The sequence below is a fragment of the Colobus angolensis genome, unplaced genomic scaffold, assembly GCF_000951035.1.
Source record: "Colobus angolensis palliatus isolate OR3802 unplaced genomic scaffold, Cang.pa_1.0 Scaffold31, whole genome shotgun sequence".
NCBI lineage: Eukaryota > Metazoa > Chordata > Mammalia > Primates > Cercopithecidae > Colobus > Colobus angolensis.
In genome coordinates, this window is record NW_012116377.1 from 8,359,051 (window position 1) to 8,375,513 (window position 16,463).

At 44.5% G+C, this 16,463-nt stretch overlaps 1 protein-coding gene across 1 annotated transcript in view; it reads left to right on the top strand.

Moving 5' to 3' along the window:
* Positions 1-16,463, top strand: part of HEG1 (heart development protein with EGF-like domains 1) — a 113,846-nt gene that overhangs the window by 61,945 nt on the left and 35,438 nt on the right. Inside the window, exons 9-14 of the mRNA XM_011950855.1 lie at positions 784-900; positions 1,531-1,650; positions 5,702-5,805; positions 8,864-8,922; positions 9,166-9,326; positions 13,306-13,440. Coding sequence (XP_011806245.1) covers positions 784-900; positions 1,531-1,650; positions 5,702-5,805; positions 8,864-8,922; positions 9,166-9,326; positions 13,306-13,440 — 696 coding nt within the window. The remainder of the gene's footprint in view (positions 1-783; positions 901-1,530; positions 1,651-5,701; positions 5,806-8,863; positions 8,923-9,165; positions 9,327-13,305; positions 13,441-16,463) is intronic.

Consider the following 16,463-nt stretch of genomic DNA (forward strand, 5'->3'; position numbering starts at 1 on the left):
TTATATCACACTTAGGGTTGTTTTTATAGCCATGTTGAGGTTGCTGGTACAGGAAAGTAAAGTGAGCCAGATAATCCTTTGTCATTTAAGGAACAGTAGAAGGAAGTAGGATGATGCATCTTTTCATGTCGTGTTCAAAATTACACTTTTGGCTTGTCCAGACATGGGAAAGGAAAACTGCTGTTGGAGAAGGAGTGAAATGGAAACTGGCTTCTTAGGGAAGAAGGAAAGAAGAGATGATGCTTTGTAGTGGCTGGAGCAGAAAGCTCAGTGAGCAGTACAGTTCCAACCTGTCAGCCACAGTCAACCTGGGCTGGAGGCTCATAAGCAAACCATTCCCGTGCCAGCCCAAGAGAAAGGACAGGGCACGTGCGCACACACGCACAGAGTAAATCTAGCAGGGGGATGAGTTGATCAGAGATCCTTTTCCCCCTAAAGTGTGCTTTCAATTGACATTGATTCAAGTAGAATTTTCTAAGTGTCACCAAGGCGATATAATCATCAATCCTGAATGGAGTGACCTGTAAGCTGCATTTGATTAGAATCAGTTATTGCATTCAGAGATCCCATTGTCTAACGTTTATATCTGAACACAAACTAGTACCAGGACGCTGTCCCACTGCACCTCTGGGAAACCCATTTTACTTTTGTGATGTTGCCTTTCAGGGCAAGTAAACAAATAAGCAAGAATCAAATATTAGCTGGGAGAATTAAATATTTACCTAGAGCCGCCTTTACATTTCCTGTGTGGTTAACTGCTTTACTCCTGGAATGTGTTTGTAGTCAACAGCTGTGCCACGAACCCTTGTCTTCATGATGGCGAATGCATCACAGACAACACCAGCCGTGGCTACCACTGCAGGTGCCCGCCTTCCTGGCAAGGGGATGATTGCAGTGTAGGTAAGAGAAAAAGTAATGCCCAGTGGTCTACACTATAGTACCACATTAGGCTACCCAATAAACTCCTTTTTCCTCCAAAATGTGGACGAATACACTGTTTTAGTTAATACCCTGCTTACTTGAGAGTTAGCATGCTTGTAGGTTGTGATCTGCAGGAGAATGTCAGGAACTGTAGTGTGGCACGGACTGTAGTGTGGCACTGACAGACTTCCTGATCTGTGTCTGTTCCCGACACGTCTGCCACACTGGACCCTATTCCTGCCCCTGGACTTTACTGTGCTGGTGCCTCAGCCTAGAATCCCCCTGCTGCCACCCTAATCTATTGATTAAAGTCCTTCCAGTTGTAGTCCAGATGTTATGTGAAACAGTCTTTAATTCTCCCCTCCATTAAAATTTGCTATTTTCCCCGTACATGCAAATCTTGTCTTGTATTTACAGTTAGTTGTTGATATGGCCACCTCCACCCTCAATAGATGGCAAGCCCCTTGAGGGCAAGGGTGTTCTCATATTCATCCTTTGGGGTCTCACCACACCTAGCACATTTGGCCCTTACTAAGTACTTGCTATACTGGGCTATGGTTTTGCTGTTTGCTACAGATTCAAGATGGTCTTCTTTTTTCTCCTCTACAGATGTGGATGAATGCCTGTCGAACCCCTGCCCATCCACAGCCACATGCAACAATACTCAGGGATCCTTTATCTGCAAATGCCCGGTTGGGTACCAGTTGGAAAAAGGGATATGCAATTTGGGTAAGAGACTTGGTCTGTTTTGGACTTTATTCTGTACCACAATATATTTTACAAGGTAACGTTTGTTATTTTTCTTCCTAATCAAAATCAGTATTTGTCCAAGGTACAAACTTAAGGAATATAGAAAAAAGTGGAAGCTATTGTCTGTTATTCTAATACCTGGAGATAAAGCACCCTACTTTGTGTTATGTTTTTGATGTGCAGTATATTTTTACATAGTTGAAATCATAGGACATTTGTATAAACTTTATATCTTAAACATTTTCCTATGTTGTTAAAAACATTGTACAAACATCTTAATGAATGCATATTATGCCATCATCTGTGTATAATATTATTTGCTTAACCACTCCACCCTGGAGCTAGGAAAAAAAATTCAAAAGGATTATTCTGACTACATAGTAAAAAAAAAAAAAAAGAAAGAAAGAAAAGAGAGAGTAAAACTCTGATTGTCCTACAACATTCACACATTCTTTCGGTTTTTAAAAGTGACCTTCATGCTCTTGCTCACAGGCAGATGCATTCTGAGAAAGCTGCTGTCCTAATTGTATCACACAATTTGTCATATTTTGTTCGCTACTTTGATAGATTCATGAAGCTATTGGATTTTGAAAATAATCTCCATTTTACAAGTTAAAAAGCAAACAAACAAACCAAACAAAAACCAAGGCCCTCACAAGGTGCTAAGTGGCCAAGCTTACTTAACGGGTTGGTGGGAAGCCTGGTTTCCAGCCCACAGCTCTTTCTATTTCACCATAATGTGTTAATTTCAGAGGCTTTCTTGCTTGCAGGGTGTGACCCTTGTTAGAATATCAAGTTTAATGCATAACTTGTTGAAGAAGTTAGAAATGAAAGATACAGAGTTGTTTTTTTTTTCCTTTTTTTTTTTTTTTTTTTGAGACAGAGTCTCACTCTGTTGCCCAGGCTGCAGTGCAGTGGCACTATCTCAGCTCTGTGCAACCTCCACCTCCCAGGTTCAAGCGATTTTCATGCCTCAGCCTCCGAGTACCTGGGGTTACAAGCGTGCACCACCCTGCCCGGCTGATTTTTGTATTTTTAGTATAGAAGGGGCTTCGCCACATTGGCCATGCTCTCGAACTCCTAACCTCAAGTGATCTGCCTGCCTTGGCCTCCCAAAGTACTGGGATTACAGGTGTGAGCCACTGTGCCTGGCCAGATACAGAATTTCTAAGCTCAGTAAGGAAACTGGCAGATAAAATAACTCATCTTTCAATTGTCTTAAATTGCCCAGTGTGACACTTAACACACAAAAAGTGCTCAGTGTTTTTGAGAGAGCAAAGGTCTGTATCCTTTGAAAGTGCTATTAGCTGTGGGCTGAAGGGAATTGTTAAGAAGTACCCTACCAAAATCATGGCAGAATTTTGAAATTTGTTTAAAACACAAAGATCCAGTCAAAACATTATTTCAAAAAGAAGGGTCTAGAAATAGAGACATCAGTCAAAATCAAGAATTTCTCTCATTCTGGCCTGGTGCAGTGGCTGATGCCTGTAATCCCAACACTTTGGGAGGCCGAGGCAGGCTGAACACTTGAGATCGGGAATTCAAGACCAGCCTGGTCAACATGGTCAAACCCTGACTCTACTAAAATTACAAAAATTAGCCAGGCATGGTGGTACACACCCAAGCAGTCCTAGCTACTTGGAGGCTGAGGCATGAGAATTGCTTGAACCTGGGAGGCGAAGGTTGTGATGAGGCGAGATTGCACCACTGCACTCCAGCCTGGGCTGTACAGCAAGACTCAGTCTCAAAAAAAAAAATAAAAATAAAATAAAAAAATTTTTAAAAAAAGAATTTCTTTTATTCTTATAATGCACTTGCATTTTAGTAAACTATTTAGCCACACCCTAAGAAATAGCCAGGAGTTTTCAGTTTAAGAACAGAGAAGCTGGAAATGATTTTGCTTTTAAGGACTGTGGGGAAAGTATATTTGCCCAGGACTCAAATGATTTGCTTCCAGCTCCAGGGCCACCACCTATAGCACATGGCTCCTGAGCCCTAATTTCCTCATCTGTAAAATCAGATTACCATCAGTCCTGCTTCCCACTCAAGATTATTGTGAAGATCAAATAAAGTAATATATTTGAGCAAGCTTTGAAAATGGTAAAGAGCTGTCCAGATGGGAGGTATCATTTAACTTTAGTCTTCAAACTCTCAGACCAGAATTGAAAGCATTGAAAACAATAAACTGCTCTGAGTGCAAAGTAATAATTATGGCTCTTTCCCAAAAAAAATCATTTAGATGACATACGGAAATCAACATTTAAATTGTAAGTAAAAATTCTACTTAAAGCCAGGTGCTGTAACTGCAGGCATAAAGGTGTAATAAGTGTCTTTAAAAATAACAACAACAACAATAACAAAAACCCTGCCTGGAGTGAGTGCAGGGTTTGGGATGAAACTGATATATCTTTATATTCACGCAGAAAGCAGAGGCCACATTTACTGTCCTGACTCAGAATAGACCTATGAACCTGACATTTGCAATATGAATTTCTATACAGAGAGTCTGGGTATCAGCCTAGACATGTGAGATGGCAAAGTGAAGAAGCGGGACCATACTTCTGGAAGCCTGTGTGCAGAGGGTCCCACAGGTAGCACGGCTCAGGAGGAGAACAGCACTATGGCATTCACAATCATCTTTCCCTTTTCAAGTCATTTAGCTTTATTGTTCATAAACCTCAGAGGAACATGCAAATTAGAGCATGCTGAAATGCTTTCATTTGGCCAAGAATGTTTTCAGAGAGCTCCCTGCTGCTCAGAAAGAGTCCTAAGCAGCTGGCTTCACTGAACTGTAGAACAAGCAAAAAGATGTTAAGTAAGGATTAAGCGCTTTAGACAGTAAGTGTAAGATGTTAAATGTTTTCCCTGGCTCATTTGTGGGTCTTTTTCTCAATTCAGCATGCAAGCTTTTGGAGAAAGAGCAGCTTCATGGACTTCTGTGTCTTGAGTTATTTTTTTTTCCATCTGGAGGGAAAGATAAGCATTTAATATCAAGGAAGATAAGAGCCAGCGATAAAACACACCATACTAAATTTTGGTTGCCTGCCCATTTGTAAGTCCCATTCCCCTCTGGCCCAATCAGCACAAATTGATGTTAACTGGAATTTTATTTTATGAGTGAAATGGGCCTTGAAAATGAGGCTGCTTTTTTTCATTTCCGAACCCAACAGTGTCTTGAATATGGGCTGTTTTCATTATGTGGCTTCTAATCATGGAGTCGGCAGCCCCATGGAGTATAGGCCCAAGACAAATGCTTGGCACCTTTCTTTCTCGCAAGCCCCTTGGATGTCCTTAGGATATCAGATTCCTCAGGGCACAGAGGTTATAAGGGAAAGAAGAGCTTTGAAGATGGACACGCATATGCTCCAATGCCAGTGGTGGCCCTTGGGAGCCTGGGTGAACTTTCTTAGGAAGTTGCCTGACCTCTGGAAGCCCCCTTTATCAATGATAAAATGGGAATTTCCTCTGACCAAGTGGAATGGGGTTTTGGATGGGGGTGGCTCTAAGGACAAGAGAAACCTGAAGCACCCCATTGAAGTGGAGGGCATGACTCAGTTGGAGACCTCGGAGGACAAGAGTGTTCCTCTGTCAAAAGCCTGATGAGGCCTGAGGAGCATTTTTAGTGTGTAACACATCTCCCTCCCTCCACCTAGGATGACGTTGTTTAGACCTGTTCGTTTTTCTTCTTTGTAGCAGCTTTCTTGGGCATCTATTATGTGGGAGGCCATCCTAGGGACATTGCAAAGGGTCCTTCTCTTAGCAGCCTTGCACATACACGAAAGGCTCTTTGGAGTTTCTCTCTCTCAAAAGTTTGCTCAATCTAAGCCTTCAGCACAGTCCAGTAGATGCTCACTTGGCTAGAGAAAAACCTAGAAGAGGGAGAGGAGGTCTCCACCCATAAGGAGAAAGAAATGCACAGAGATTGTCCTGTGAGGCAGAGTAAAGCCAGACACCCCAGAGATTTGCAAACACACAGCCTTGTGTAGGTTCTTCTATTGTGTAATCTAACAAGTCACGTTCTTATTTTCAGTTAGAACCTTTGTGACGGAGTTTAAATTAAAGAGAACTTTTCTTAATACTACTGTGGAAAAACATTCAGACCTACAAGAAGTTGAAAATGAGATCACCAAAACGGTAAGTGTCCTGAATGGCATCTTTCTGCTAGTCTTTTGTTTCCTAGAACAGATTTTATTCCACGAGGGAACTGCCTAGGGATCAGCTCTGTCTCCTGGGCTCTTTGCTTTTGTTATATTGGAAGGGAAACTTCATGGTAAAATAAAAAGCCTTTCAAAAATGGAAGCGAGGTGTGGGTGCCCAGTAGAAGAGTTTCTTCAGATGTGTGCTCATGCACAGTCATGTCCTTTATCTGCACCTTGGTGTTTCTTTTCCATGTGCAAACTCATAGTCACAGACATGCAGATGACAGGCACCAGCAGGAGCTGTTGGTGAGGAAGAAGGACCCAGAAAATCTTACGGTCCCATCTGCTGTTGACAGGCTATGTGACTTTCCCCTTGTATTTTGGGGCTCGGGGGAATGATACTCTTTTTCCTCAAAGGAATGCCAAAGGTGCAACAGTTAATTCTGATGCCCTAGGATTTGAGAACTCACTGTATAGATGACTGAGGGGCCTTTGGTTCTGCTTCTTTCCCTCTTTGCCTGCTTTTTATGGGTGCAGCACACCAACATGGCACAAGTATACATATGTAACAAACCTGTACATTATGCACATGTACCCTAGAACTTAAAGTATAATAATAAAAAAAAAAAAAAAAAAAGTAAAAAAAAAAAGAAAAGAAAAATGCCATCCTGGGCAGCATGGCAAGACCCCGTCTCTACAGAAAAGACAAAAATTAGCTAGGGTTGGTGGCATGCACATGTGGTCCCAGCTACTCAGGAGACTGAGGTGGGAGGACCTTGTGAGCCCCGGAAGTTGAGGCTGTGGTGAGCTGTGATCGAACCAGTGCACTCCAGCCTGGGTGACAGAGTGAGACCGTGTCTGAAACAAAAGAAACCCCCCAAAACAGCAACAACTAAAAAGGAAAATGGAGAGGAAGAAAGAAGAGAGGAAAATGAAGCTCATATAATAAACTTTGCTTCTCAACTGCTATCTGAGTCAGAGATTTGACTCGTCTATACAGTGAGTTTTTAAACCCTAGGTTCAGAAAATTGAAATTTACCATTAAAAAACTTTAGAGATGAATTGATTTCCAATCTCAATGTTACTTGTTCTTTGTGGATAAGAGTTCGTATATTAGCCAGGAATTACACATTTCTATGGGACTTTTGACTTTATTTGTGTAAAATGCGGATCCAGTTCTATTTCTCTATCTCCTGAGCATTCCCTTCATGATAGGGACGATGTCAGATGGTGCAGTCCTGTGACAGGCATTGCCAGCACGTCTGCAGAGAGAAACCCTGGAGGTCTGGAAGTGAATGACATTGCCTGAGTCCACGCACAGCAGGTGCAAATGTTGGGGAACAGTCCACTAAACCACCCTCACTACTGATACCAACTTCAAGTTCAGGCATCCCCAAGATCACCCTCAGTTTCAATATTCACTAGAGGAGTCACAGAGCTTACTAAAAGCAATTATATTCGCAGCTACAGTTTATTACAGTGCAAGTCAACAGGTTTAAATCAGCCAAGGAAAGAGATGCATGGGGCAGAGAGGGCAGAGAGTCCGGGAGAGTTCCAAACACAGAGCTTCCAGCTGTCCTCCTGCTGAGGAGTCATGCACAGTGTTAACTCCTCCTGGCAACAGTGTGTCCAGTATGCAGGGAGTACTGCCAACCACGGAAGCTCTCCAGAGCCTTGACTGGGGCTTTGTCATGTGGCTGACCTCAATCTCTAGCCCCTCTAGAGGTTGAGCTGACACCATGTTACCCAACCCCACCGTAAATCACATTGTTGGACTCTCTGGCATGGCCCAGCACCCCCAGGTAAACAAAGAAGTTTTTATTACACAGCACATTCCGAGGGCTTAGAGATGGCCTCCCAGGATTTAAGAGCAAAGGCCTGACTTCCCTGGGGCCAAGGTTAAATTCTTTACTACACAGCAGAATTTCATGTCTACTAATCCTACACCTTGTCCCTTCACCACAGCTGCCCCTTGGTCGTGCTGCAGGTGGATATCTCCTGCTAAGATAGTTTAAGGGTTTAGAACCCTATGCAGAAGTGTAGTCCTTCACATTACATGGTGCTCAGTGACTTATTTGACTTGCTATTTTTTGCCCAGTATCAATGTATAATTTACTGGTGATGTGACATACCTGTCCCCAAGAAAGAGTGAAGATTAATGAATCATTGGCTGGGAAAGCCACTCAAATGGTCTTTCCCGAGATGTTATTCTGTTTACCAAACCTGGAAAAACAGGTTAATAATAAAACAACAATAATAAATCATTGCTATTAGGCTATAAAATGATGTCATAGGAAGCCAAAAAGGGTTTGATAATGTCCCATGTTTGCCTCCATCTTCTGTAGAGTGGCATGTAGACAGGTGGTTCTACACTGGGCCCAGTACTGAGACCCTCCACTCTGGGAAGGGAGTCTCGATAGCTCCTGTTGTGCAGGGCAGCAGAGAAGCAGGCCTGATATTTCATGCTGTAGAGGGATTTTCTACTGTCTCCAAGGGCACAAGGCAAAACATAGGGAGAGTAGCTCTTAATTTGCTCTGAACAAAAGGGCTCTTGACCCACGTAATGTAATTTCTCACGGACAGCCTTTTTGAAGAAGACTTGTCTTTGAGTTAGGTCAACTCATTGTAGATTATAAGGTGTCTATGTAGAGCCTGTCAGAGCTAGGGTAGCTAAAAGGAGCCTTTCCAATGCAACTCGTTCACTATGCAAAGTCCAAATAAACAGTTGCCTCTGAGTTGTTTGAAACCCTGGGCCTTAGGAGAGAACTGCTCCTTTGAAGATGTTTTGCATCCAAGGGTGCTATTCTGAACATCATTTCCTGCCAAGATTTTCCCCACTGATTTACTCTCTGCCTCTTTCTCTTTGTACTCATGGAACAACAGAAAGGCATTTAAGAGGGGAACAAAAAAAGGACACCACTTCTGTGCAGAACCGCCTGCTGATAACTTGATGGCTGGAAAATGCCTGTTTTATCCTGAAAATAGGAAACTGGTTCTAGGTCCAAGGCTTTTGTCTAACTCACAGTTAACGACAGACTTGTTCTTCCTTTCAGTTAAATATGTGTTTTTCAGCGTTACCTAGTTACATCCGATCTACAGTTCACGCCTCTAGGTAAGTAACAGATTACATTTGCTTGTGAACTAGTCTGTAGAAAGGGGAGGCTGTTCTAACATAAGTGATAGCAACAAAACCGGGCTGTTTTCACCCAGCCATGGGGCAATCCAGGGACAAGGTCACTGACCTTCATGCTCTCCCATTTCGTCACTGGAGAATGGTGATGACACTCATTTCCAAAAGCCTTGGGACCTACGTGTCATTTCAGGGCTATTAAAAACCCACAAACTTTGCCTATAGGGAGTCCAGCGCAGTGGTGATCTCACTGCAAACAACCTTTTCCCTGGCCTCCAATGTGACGCTGTTTGACCTGGCTGATAGGATGCAGAAATGCGTCAACTCCTGCAAGTCCTCTGCCGAGGTCTGCCAGCTCTTGGGATCTCAGAGGCGGATCTTCAGAGGTAAGAGGGCAGCCCTCTGGGAGGACCCTACCCATATTGGTAGGCACAGACCTAAGATGGAAATGCAAGTCATCCAGGGCTCAGACCAAGTAAAGGCCCTCACAGAGCCTATTTTTGGCATAGGTGTTAAGTCAAAGACCTTTGTGCACATGCATCTTTTTTTATGTGTGCGTGCATGTACAAACACATGCACACACACACCCAGAGTCCTGTACACAAGCCTTGAAGACACCTGGTCCTTGGCATGCAGCTCCTTCTATTTCTTTTATCCAGTGTTGATGTGGGAGGGGGAGGGGTATAGGAGCTGATGTGACAAAGCAGAAGTCACTGTTTTTCCCTTGAAAAGTTCCAGCTCTCTTTGGGGAAATAGAATGTACATGCTTGTCAATGATCCAAAAAAACCTTCATCTGGCCAGAAGCAGTGGCTCCCATCTGTAATCCCAGTACTATGGGAGGCTGAGGTGCCCTTAAGCCCAGGAGTTCGAGGCTATGATTGCACCGCTGCACCCCAGCCTGGCCACAGAGTGAGACCCTGCCTCAAAAAGCAAAATAAACAACCATCACCAAAACCTTCATCGTGATACATTATTAGGTTAAAAAAAAAAAAACACAAAACAAACCCATGTGCGTTATTACCCATTGTTTGTGTTTGCACATTATAAATGCACAGAAACGAGACCAGAAGAATGGAGGCCAGAATGCCCACAGTGGCACCATAAACAATTATTTTCCTTTTCTCATTCTTGCTTTGTCTGTTTTGTCAAAAGCTTCTATAGTGCCTCTGGGGTGAGGCAAATGAAGAAAGGATTGGAGACAAGTTCAAAAGGGAAGTTTGGGTCTTGGAGGGGAAGTCTCACCTCCAGGACAGGAAAACTCAACTGGAATCTAAAGTACTTCTTTGCAAAGGGGGCTTGTCCCTGTTGCCACATGCTATATGATCAAAGTTAGCTCATTTTACTACACAAGTAGGGCTGGCAAAGGGTGGAGAATCTAGTCTAAACCTCCCATCTGGCATCCAGATGCTGGACATGAGTAGAAGATATCAGATTGTAACAGTCTGCTGGTAGATCCATGACATTGACATTCCCAGTGGGCCTGGGTTCCGTAACTGCCGGTCAAGAGAGCTTTCAGGAGTGGGCCTGTATATTACAGAGCTTGGGAGCCAGATTGTTAGCCCTTCATTCTAGGATAAGAGCTGGAGCTTGGCCCATTTAAGGCTAGTTATTAATTTGAAAAAAAAAAAAAAAAAGCTAAACCTCTGAAGTTGAAGTTACTATTGACGGGGGAGTGAGGTAGAAAGGTCATGCCCCATTATATCATGCTCGAAACTTTGAGACTCAGTGGTTTTACTTTTCTGTTTCTCTTGCCACGGATTCAAGGGTACCAAGCTGTCCTCCCCAGTGCAGTGGGAAAGTCACCTTTCAGTTCACTAAATATTTATGGAGTACATTCTATGTGATCAACATTGTACCAGGTTACCTTTTGTGCCCCATAAACGCATTCCTGCCTTTACAGTTCAAATGCCAGTCATTTGGATTTGAAAGAGCCTGATCATGGCAGCCCTACCCACCCTCTGACTCCCATTCTTCCAACTGCTTGTATATGGTTTATGGGAAAGTACCTCTCACCCTTGCTGCCTTGCTGAAGTTCCTATTTACTTCTTTCAGAGCCCATGAGAACAAAGACAGCTATGCATATCGACTGAAAAAAACAGGCTTGTTTCCCTGTTTTTCCTCCCAGGTCTTCTTCAGGTTGTGCCAAGACCAGCCTTGACAGCTTCTGATAGTTGGGTATTTCCAGCATAAGGGCAGTGCTGGGCTACTCTGGACACTGCCATTGGAAAGGAGGATTTTCTGTCTTCACTTCATAAAACATCCACTTCCTTGTCTTTCAAAGAAGTGTAGCTCTTTTCGTCTCCAGAGGTTTAGTCTTTGGAAATCCCCCATGGAATGTCTCAGCTTTAGATTTACTTAGAGTCTCATTGTCTGTGTTGGCGGATGTTATGCCCAGGAAAGACCATGGGAATTGTGAATGTAGCAAAGTCACATCACCGGGCTTTACATGAAAATGGGGTTCTATTGGATGGATTTATGGTAGAATATTCTTTGAGAATTTGTAGGGTAGTGACTCCTCCACTGCAGAAGCGGGCCCTGTGTCCCATGCTTTTGCGTAGATCTGTTTCTGTGCAGGGCACAGTTGCTCCAGCAGAGTGATTTGCCAACGGGCTGGATTAACGGGCAGGGTAGAAGGAAAACGTGACATTGGCTTCCAGAAAATATCTAATCAGGCCAGGCGACTCTGGCTGGCCGCTGGACAAGGCAAGTGTCAGCCTGGACAGGTTTCTGCCCTGGAAGAATTTCTTTATATTAAGGCTTGAGGACTGGCAAAGCCTTCAAAGAGTTGAGATGAGGGATTGTGGAAGTTCATTACCTCCCTGGTGCCAGCTTTGCAGTGTTTGCCTGGTGAGATTTTCCATTTTTAATTTTTCTCCCTTAAATACAAACTTTTTACAATAAACAAAGGAAATTCTATCACACACACAAATGTGGTTCTGATTGAGCACTCCAGCTTCCACTGATAAAGGCAGGAAATTCAGCTTTGAGAACTGGAGTTGTGTCCTAAGCTTACCTCGTGTGACCAGGCTGTCCACCGGCCCTGAGCTCTCAGGACTCACAAAAGGGGGCAGACGTGAGGAACCCCATGTGGGGTGGCAGCTCATGTCACCAAAACCTGCCTGGGCAGGGGCAGTTTTGCACTTTTAAAAGGGGTACCTGGCTTCTGAATAGGTTGGCTTCCTCCTTTGGGTGGGAAATGGGAGACCATGGCTAGAAAATTGGCAGCCATTCCTCCCTGCACAATAGATACATGGCCCTTCCTCTTGCATCTTTCTTCCCATTCTGAACTTGAGCTTGCCCCCCAATAACAACAACAAATATCTAGCTTGCCTTGCCCTGCACATGGGTGTAAATAAGGTACTATCCACTATCCAGTTGGTTTCTTATTTTTGTTCCATTCTCTGTGTACCCCATATACACAGTAGGCCTATGCACCCTTATTGTGTCTGCTGTAGACAACTTCACAGAGGGCCATATGCCCCATAGGAAATGCTTTCTGATAATAATGAAATGATTCTTTGTCATCCATAAGATGAATAAGGCCCTAAAGTGAATGAGGTAGCAAGCCTGAAAGATGGGCTCCTTCTCTGCCTGCCTCTGTTTCTCTCTGCCTGGTCAGTGACAGGCTGCCATGTGTACCAGGCAATCCCTGTGCAAGGCACTGAAGACCCAGAGATGAAGAAGCCTCAAGAACCCATCAGTGGAGTGGGGGAGACTGCCTGATAAACAGAATTACACTGCAGCCTGGGGCAAGTAGATTGTCTTTCAGACCCCTCCTCCTCACCAGTGGGCAGGGTGATGTAGGCAGCACACGGTCAGGACAGCAAGCCACCCTGCCACAGGGAGTGGGGAGTGGTGCTAGGTCCCTTTTTAGGCCATGCAGACACACAGAGCTGAGATGCACTTCCACTTGAGATAGGTGTGGACTGCACTCCTGTTCTTAGCCTGAGTCTCGGCTTCCTAAGAACTTGGCTGTATTTTCTGGTTGTGCTGATCCTTTCCCTGCAGTCCTTTGGAAGATACCAGGTCGTTAAGGGCTGTATTTGCAGTGAGCACCAGAGGAGGGAACAGGGCCCTGTTTATTCCAATTTGGTTTTTCAGGTGGTCTGTGGTGCGCTGTGAGGGTGTTTTCAATGGGGAAGGCTGGTGCACAGCCTGCGGCTGATCAGAGAAGGAGTGGCAGAAGGCAGTGCAGATGGACTCCTGAGAGGAGTGTTGCTCTGTGGAGACTTTTTGGAAAACTGTTCACAGCCTCTTGAAATAGAAAGTTCATGCAGACGCCTGAGGTTTGAAGTGGAGGAGGTTTTAAGGTTTGAAGTGGAGGAGGTTTTGTTTTGTTTCATCGTCTTGTTTTTCCATTCCAGCGGGCAGCTTGTGCAAGCGGAAGAGTCCCGAATGTGACAAAGACACCTCCATCTGCACTGACCTGGATGGCGTTGCCCTGTGCCAGTGCAAGTCGGGATACTTTCAGTTCAACAAGATGGACCACTCCTGCCGAGGTAAACGCAGCTTTGCCTGGGGTTCTGTGCCCCATCCTGGGACTCTGCCTGGTGCTCTGTCTCTCTCTCTGTCTCTCTCTCTTGCTCTCTCTCTCTCTCTCTCTCTCTCTGCTTAGGCATGACCATTCTAAACTGAGGGTAACTGGTTCTTGTTATTTTGCTCGTGGCAGGATTGAATACATTATCTCCTTGGAATAATAGCATTATCTTTGACTGGTGCATGCTGGTCTGGCCAATTAAATTCAAAGGAAGAGAGAATGGAATGCCTGTGGTAACAGTGCCTTTTCTTTTATTTCCACTTAAAGGAAGTTAGAAAAATTATTGTTTTAATTCCCAAAGCTTTATCTATTGTCTGCTAATCTTTTAAAGTGGAAGTACAGGCATAGAGTCAGGCTTATATCTTTCAGAGGCAGCTGAGGCCAGAGTCAAAGCCTGACTCTGCCTCCCTGATCGTGTATCCCCTTGGGCAAGTTACTTTGTTTCTCTGAGTCTCAGTTTCCTCTTCTGAGAAATGGGTATGCTGATTAAGGAAAGCAGTGGATATAGAGGCCCTTTGTAAGCCGTCAGCATCTGCTCTTGTATTTGGTCCAGGTTGTTGTTGAATTAATGGTTTTAAAGGTCTCATGCAGTGTTTGAGAGCAGAAATCTAATTCTACTAACCTTTAAGGTGAGGCTTAAATTCATTTAGTTTGAGGGAAAAACTGCTCAAAGAATGTAGTCCAAGAATACTGTTTTAAAATAAAATTAATTCAGGTCCAGAGCACCACGCACCCTGACTTATAAAAAGGCTGCTGCAACTTGCAATCACCAGAAAAACTAATGATATAAAGGCCATTGTGGATGGCCAGTTTGCCTACTTAGTCAACACCTTGTTGGTGATAGTTGTCAATGGATGTTACTGGAATCTAATAAAAATCACATACTGGGGCGAGGTGACATGCCAGTTTTCTCTATCAGGACTTCCCATTGCAGGACTTGTTCATCACAGATAAAAATATATTTCAGGGCAGCACTCTTATCCTGAGCTTCAGACCCTCTGACTTTGTTAGGTTTGGATACAGAGTTCTCAAGTGCTCATCATTAGCTCTCCAGGTGAGACCTGTGATGGGTTTTGAAGGGGAGGGCCAACTGTCTGTTGGGCCTAGGTCCTGATGTGTGACTAGCACGCAGCATGTCTCAGTGCCATGCCAGACTGCCACGTTGCTACAAAGAGATGATGCTTCCTCATGCCATCTTATCTGCTTTAATGCAGAGGGTTCCTTGCACCTCTTAGAAATGGGGAGTTGAACCGGGAGCTGTGCACAACTCACGCCTGTAATCTCAGCACTTTGGGAGGCCAAGGTGGGCAGATCACCTGAGGTCAGGAGTTCAAGACCAGCCTGACCAACATGGAGAAACCCCGTCTCTACGAAAAATACAAAATTAGCTGGGTGTGATGGCGCATGCCTGTAATCCCAGCTACTTGGAAGGCTGAGGCAGGATAATCTCTTGACTCGGTGGAGCAGAAGTTGCAGTGAGCCGAGATCACGCCATTATACCACTGCAGCCTGGGCAACATCTGTCTCAAAAAAAAGAAATGGGGAGTTGAGCCTATCTTCACGTGGGAAGGGGCCTGGGCTAATATCCATGTGTGTTGGGTGCTGTGCTGCTGACAGGGGATGACACAAGGTAGGCAGAGGATGGGCATGGTGCTGTGGTGTTCCCTGTGAAGAGTGTCTCAACAATGGCCCTATCACCTTTGCTTCTGGCTGGCCTGTGCCACTTCCTCTGTTTCCAAGTCAGCAATTTTATAATCGTTTCACTTACAGGCTAGCATTAACAATAGCTGTTAAAGATTTACCGAGTGTGCTGACACAGGCACCAGCCACCTTATGTTGACGAAGTAAGGACCCAAGAAGCAGCATAAGGAAACCTTGGTTTGCTTTTGGGCTTGTTGCTGAGACCCAGTAAAGCCCTTTCTTGGCAGTATTTGCACCATCAGGCCTCTGATGAGTGGATCCCGGAGCTTCTTGGGCCACAGCCCTTTAGGCTGGATTCTGATGGGTTAGTAGTGACATCTTCTGGCCATCAGTGCTGGAGCACTGACACCTCAAATCAAGGCTCAATCCTGTGTATAAATAGAGGATAGAGGAGTGTGTGGTCTCTAAATCACTGCAGTTCAAGCTGTACATTAGCAAGTCTCTATGTTCTCTGCTGCGTGTGCACGCATACACATACACACACATACACACACACACATAATGTGTTTGGTGTCTCACAGAAAATGTCTTTACCAGACTATCAAAGCTACCTATAAAATCAAAGTAGATCCCTCTCAATCCCTCTCATAGGTTTCTTAGCTTCCTTCCATCATGCAGGCATCATGATTAATTCTTTTTTTTTTTTTTTCTTTTTAGAGACAAAGCCTTGCTCTGTCACTCAGGCTGGAGTGCAGTGGTACAATCAGGTCTCACTGCCGCCTTGACCTCCTGGGCTCAAGTGATCCTCCCACCTCAGTCTCCCAAGTAGGTGGGACTATAGGTCCTTGCCACTATGTCCAGCTAATTTTTGTATTCTTTGTAGAGATGGACTTTTGCCATGTTGCCGAGGCTGGTCTCAAACTCCTAGGCTCAAGCAATCCACCCACCTCGGCCTCCCAAAGTGCTAGGATTACAGGCGTGAGCCACCACACCTGGCAATGAATTCTCACAACCTGTTTGCATGTCTCTTTCTTTAATCAGACTGCCAGTGCCTTAGGTGCCAGAACCGTGTCCTGAACAGTGCAGGGTTCAGCAAATGTCTGTTGAATAGATGAATGGATAAGGCAGCAAATAAGATAGGAAAAGATTGGCATGGCTAGATATAATTTCCTGCAAGGGAACACAAGAGTTTTTAAGATGCCACTGTCAGCTGGGCACAGTGGCTCACACCTATAATCCCCACACTTTGGGAGGCCAAGGCGGGAGGATCATGAGGTCAGGAGTTCGAGGCCAGCTTGGCCAATATGGTGAAACCCTGTCTCTACTAAAAATACAAAAATTAGC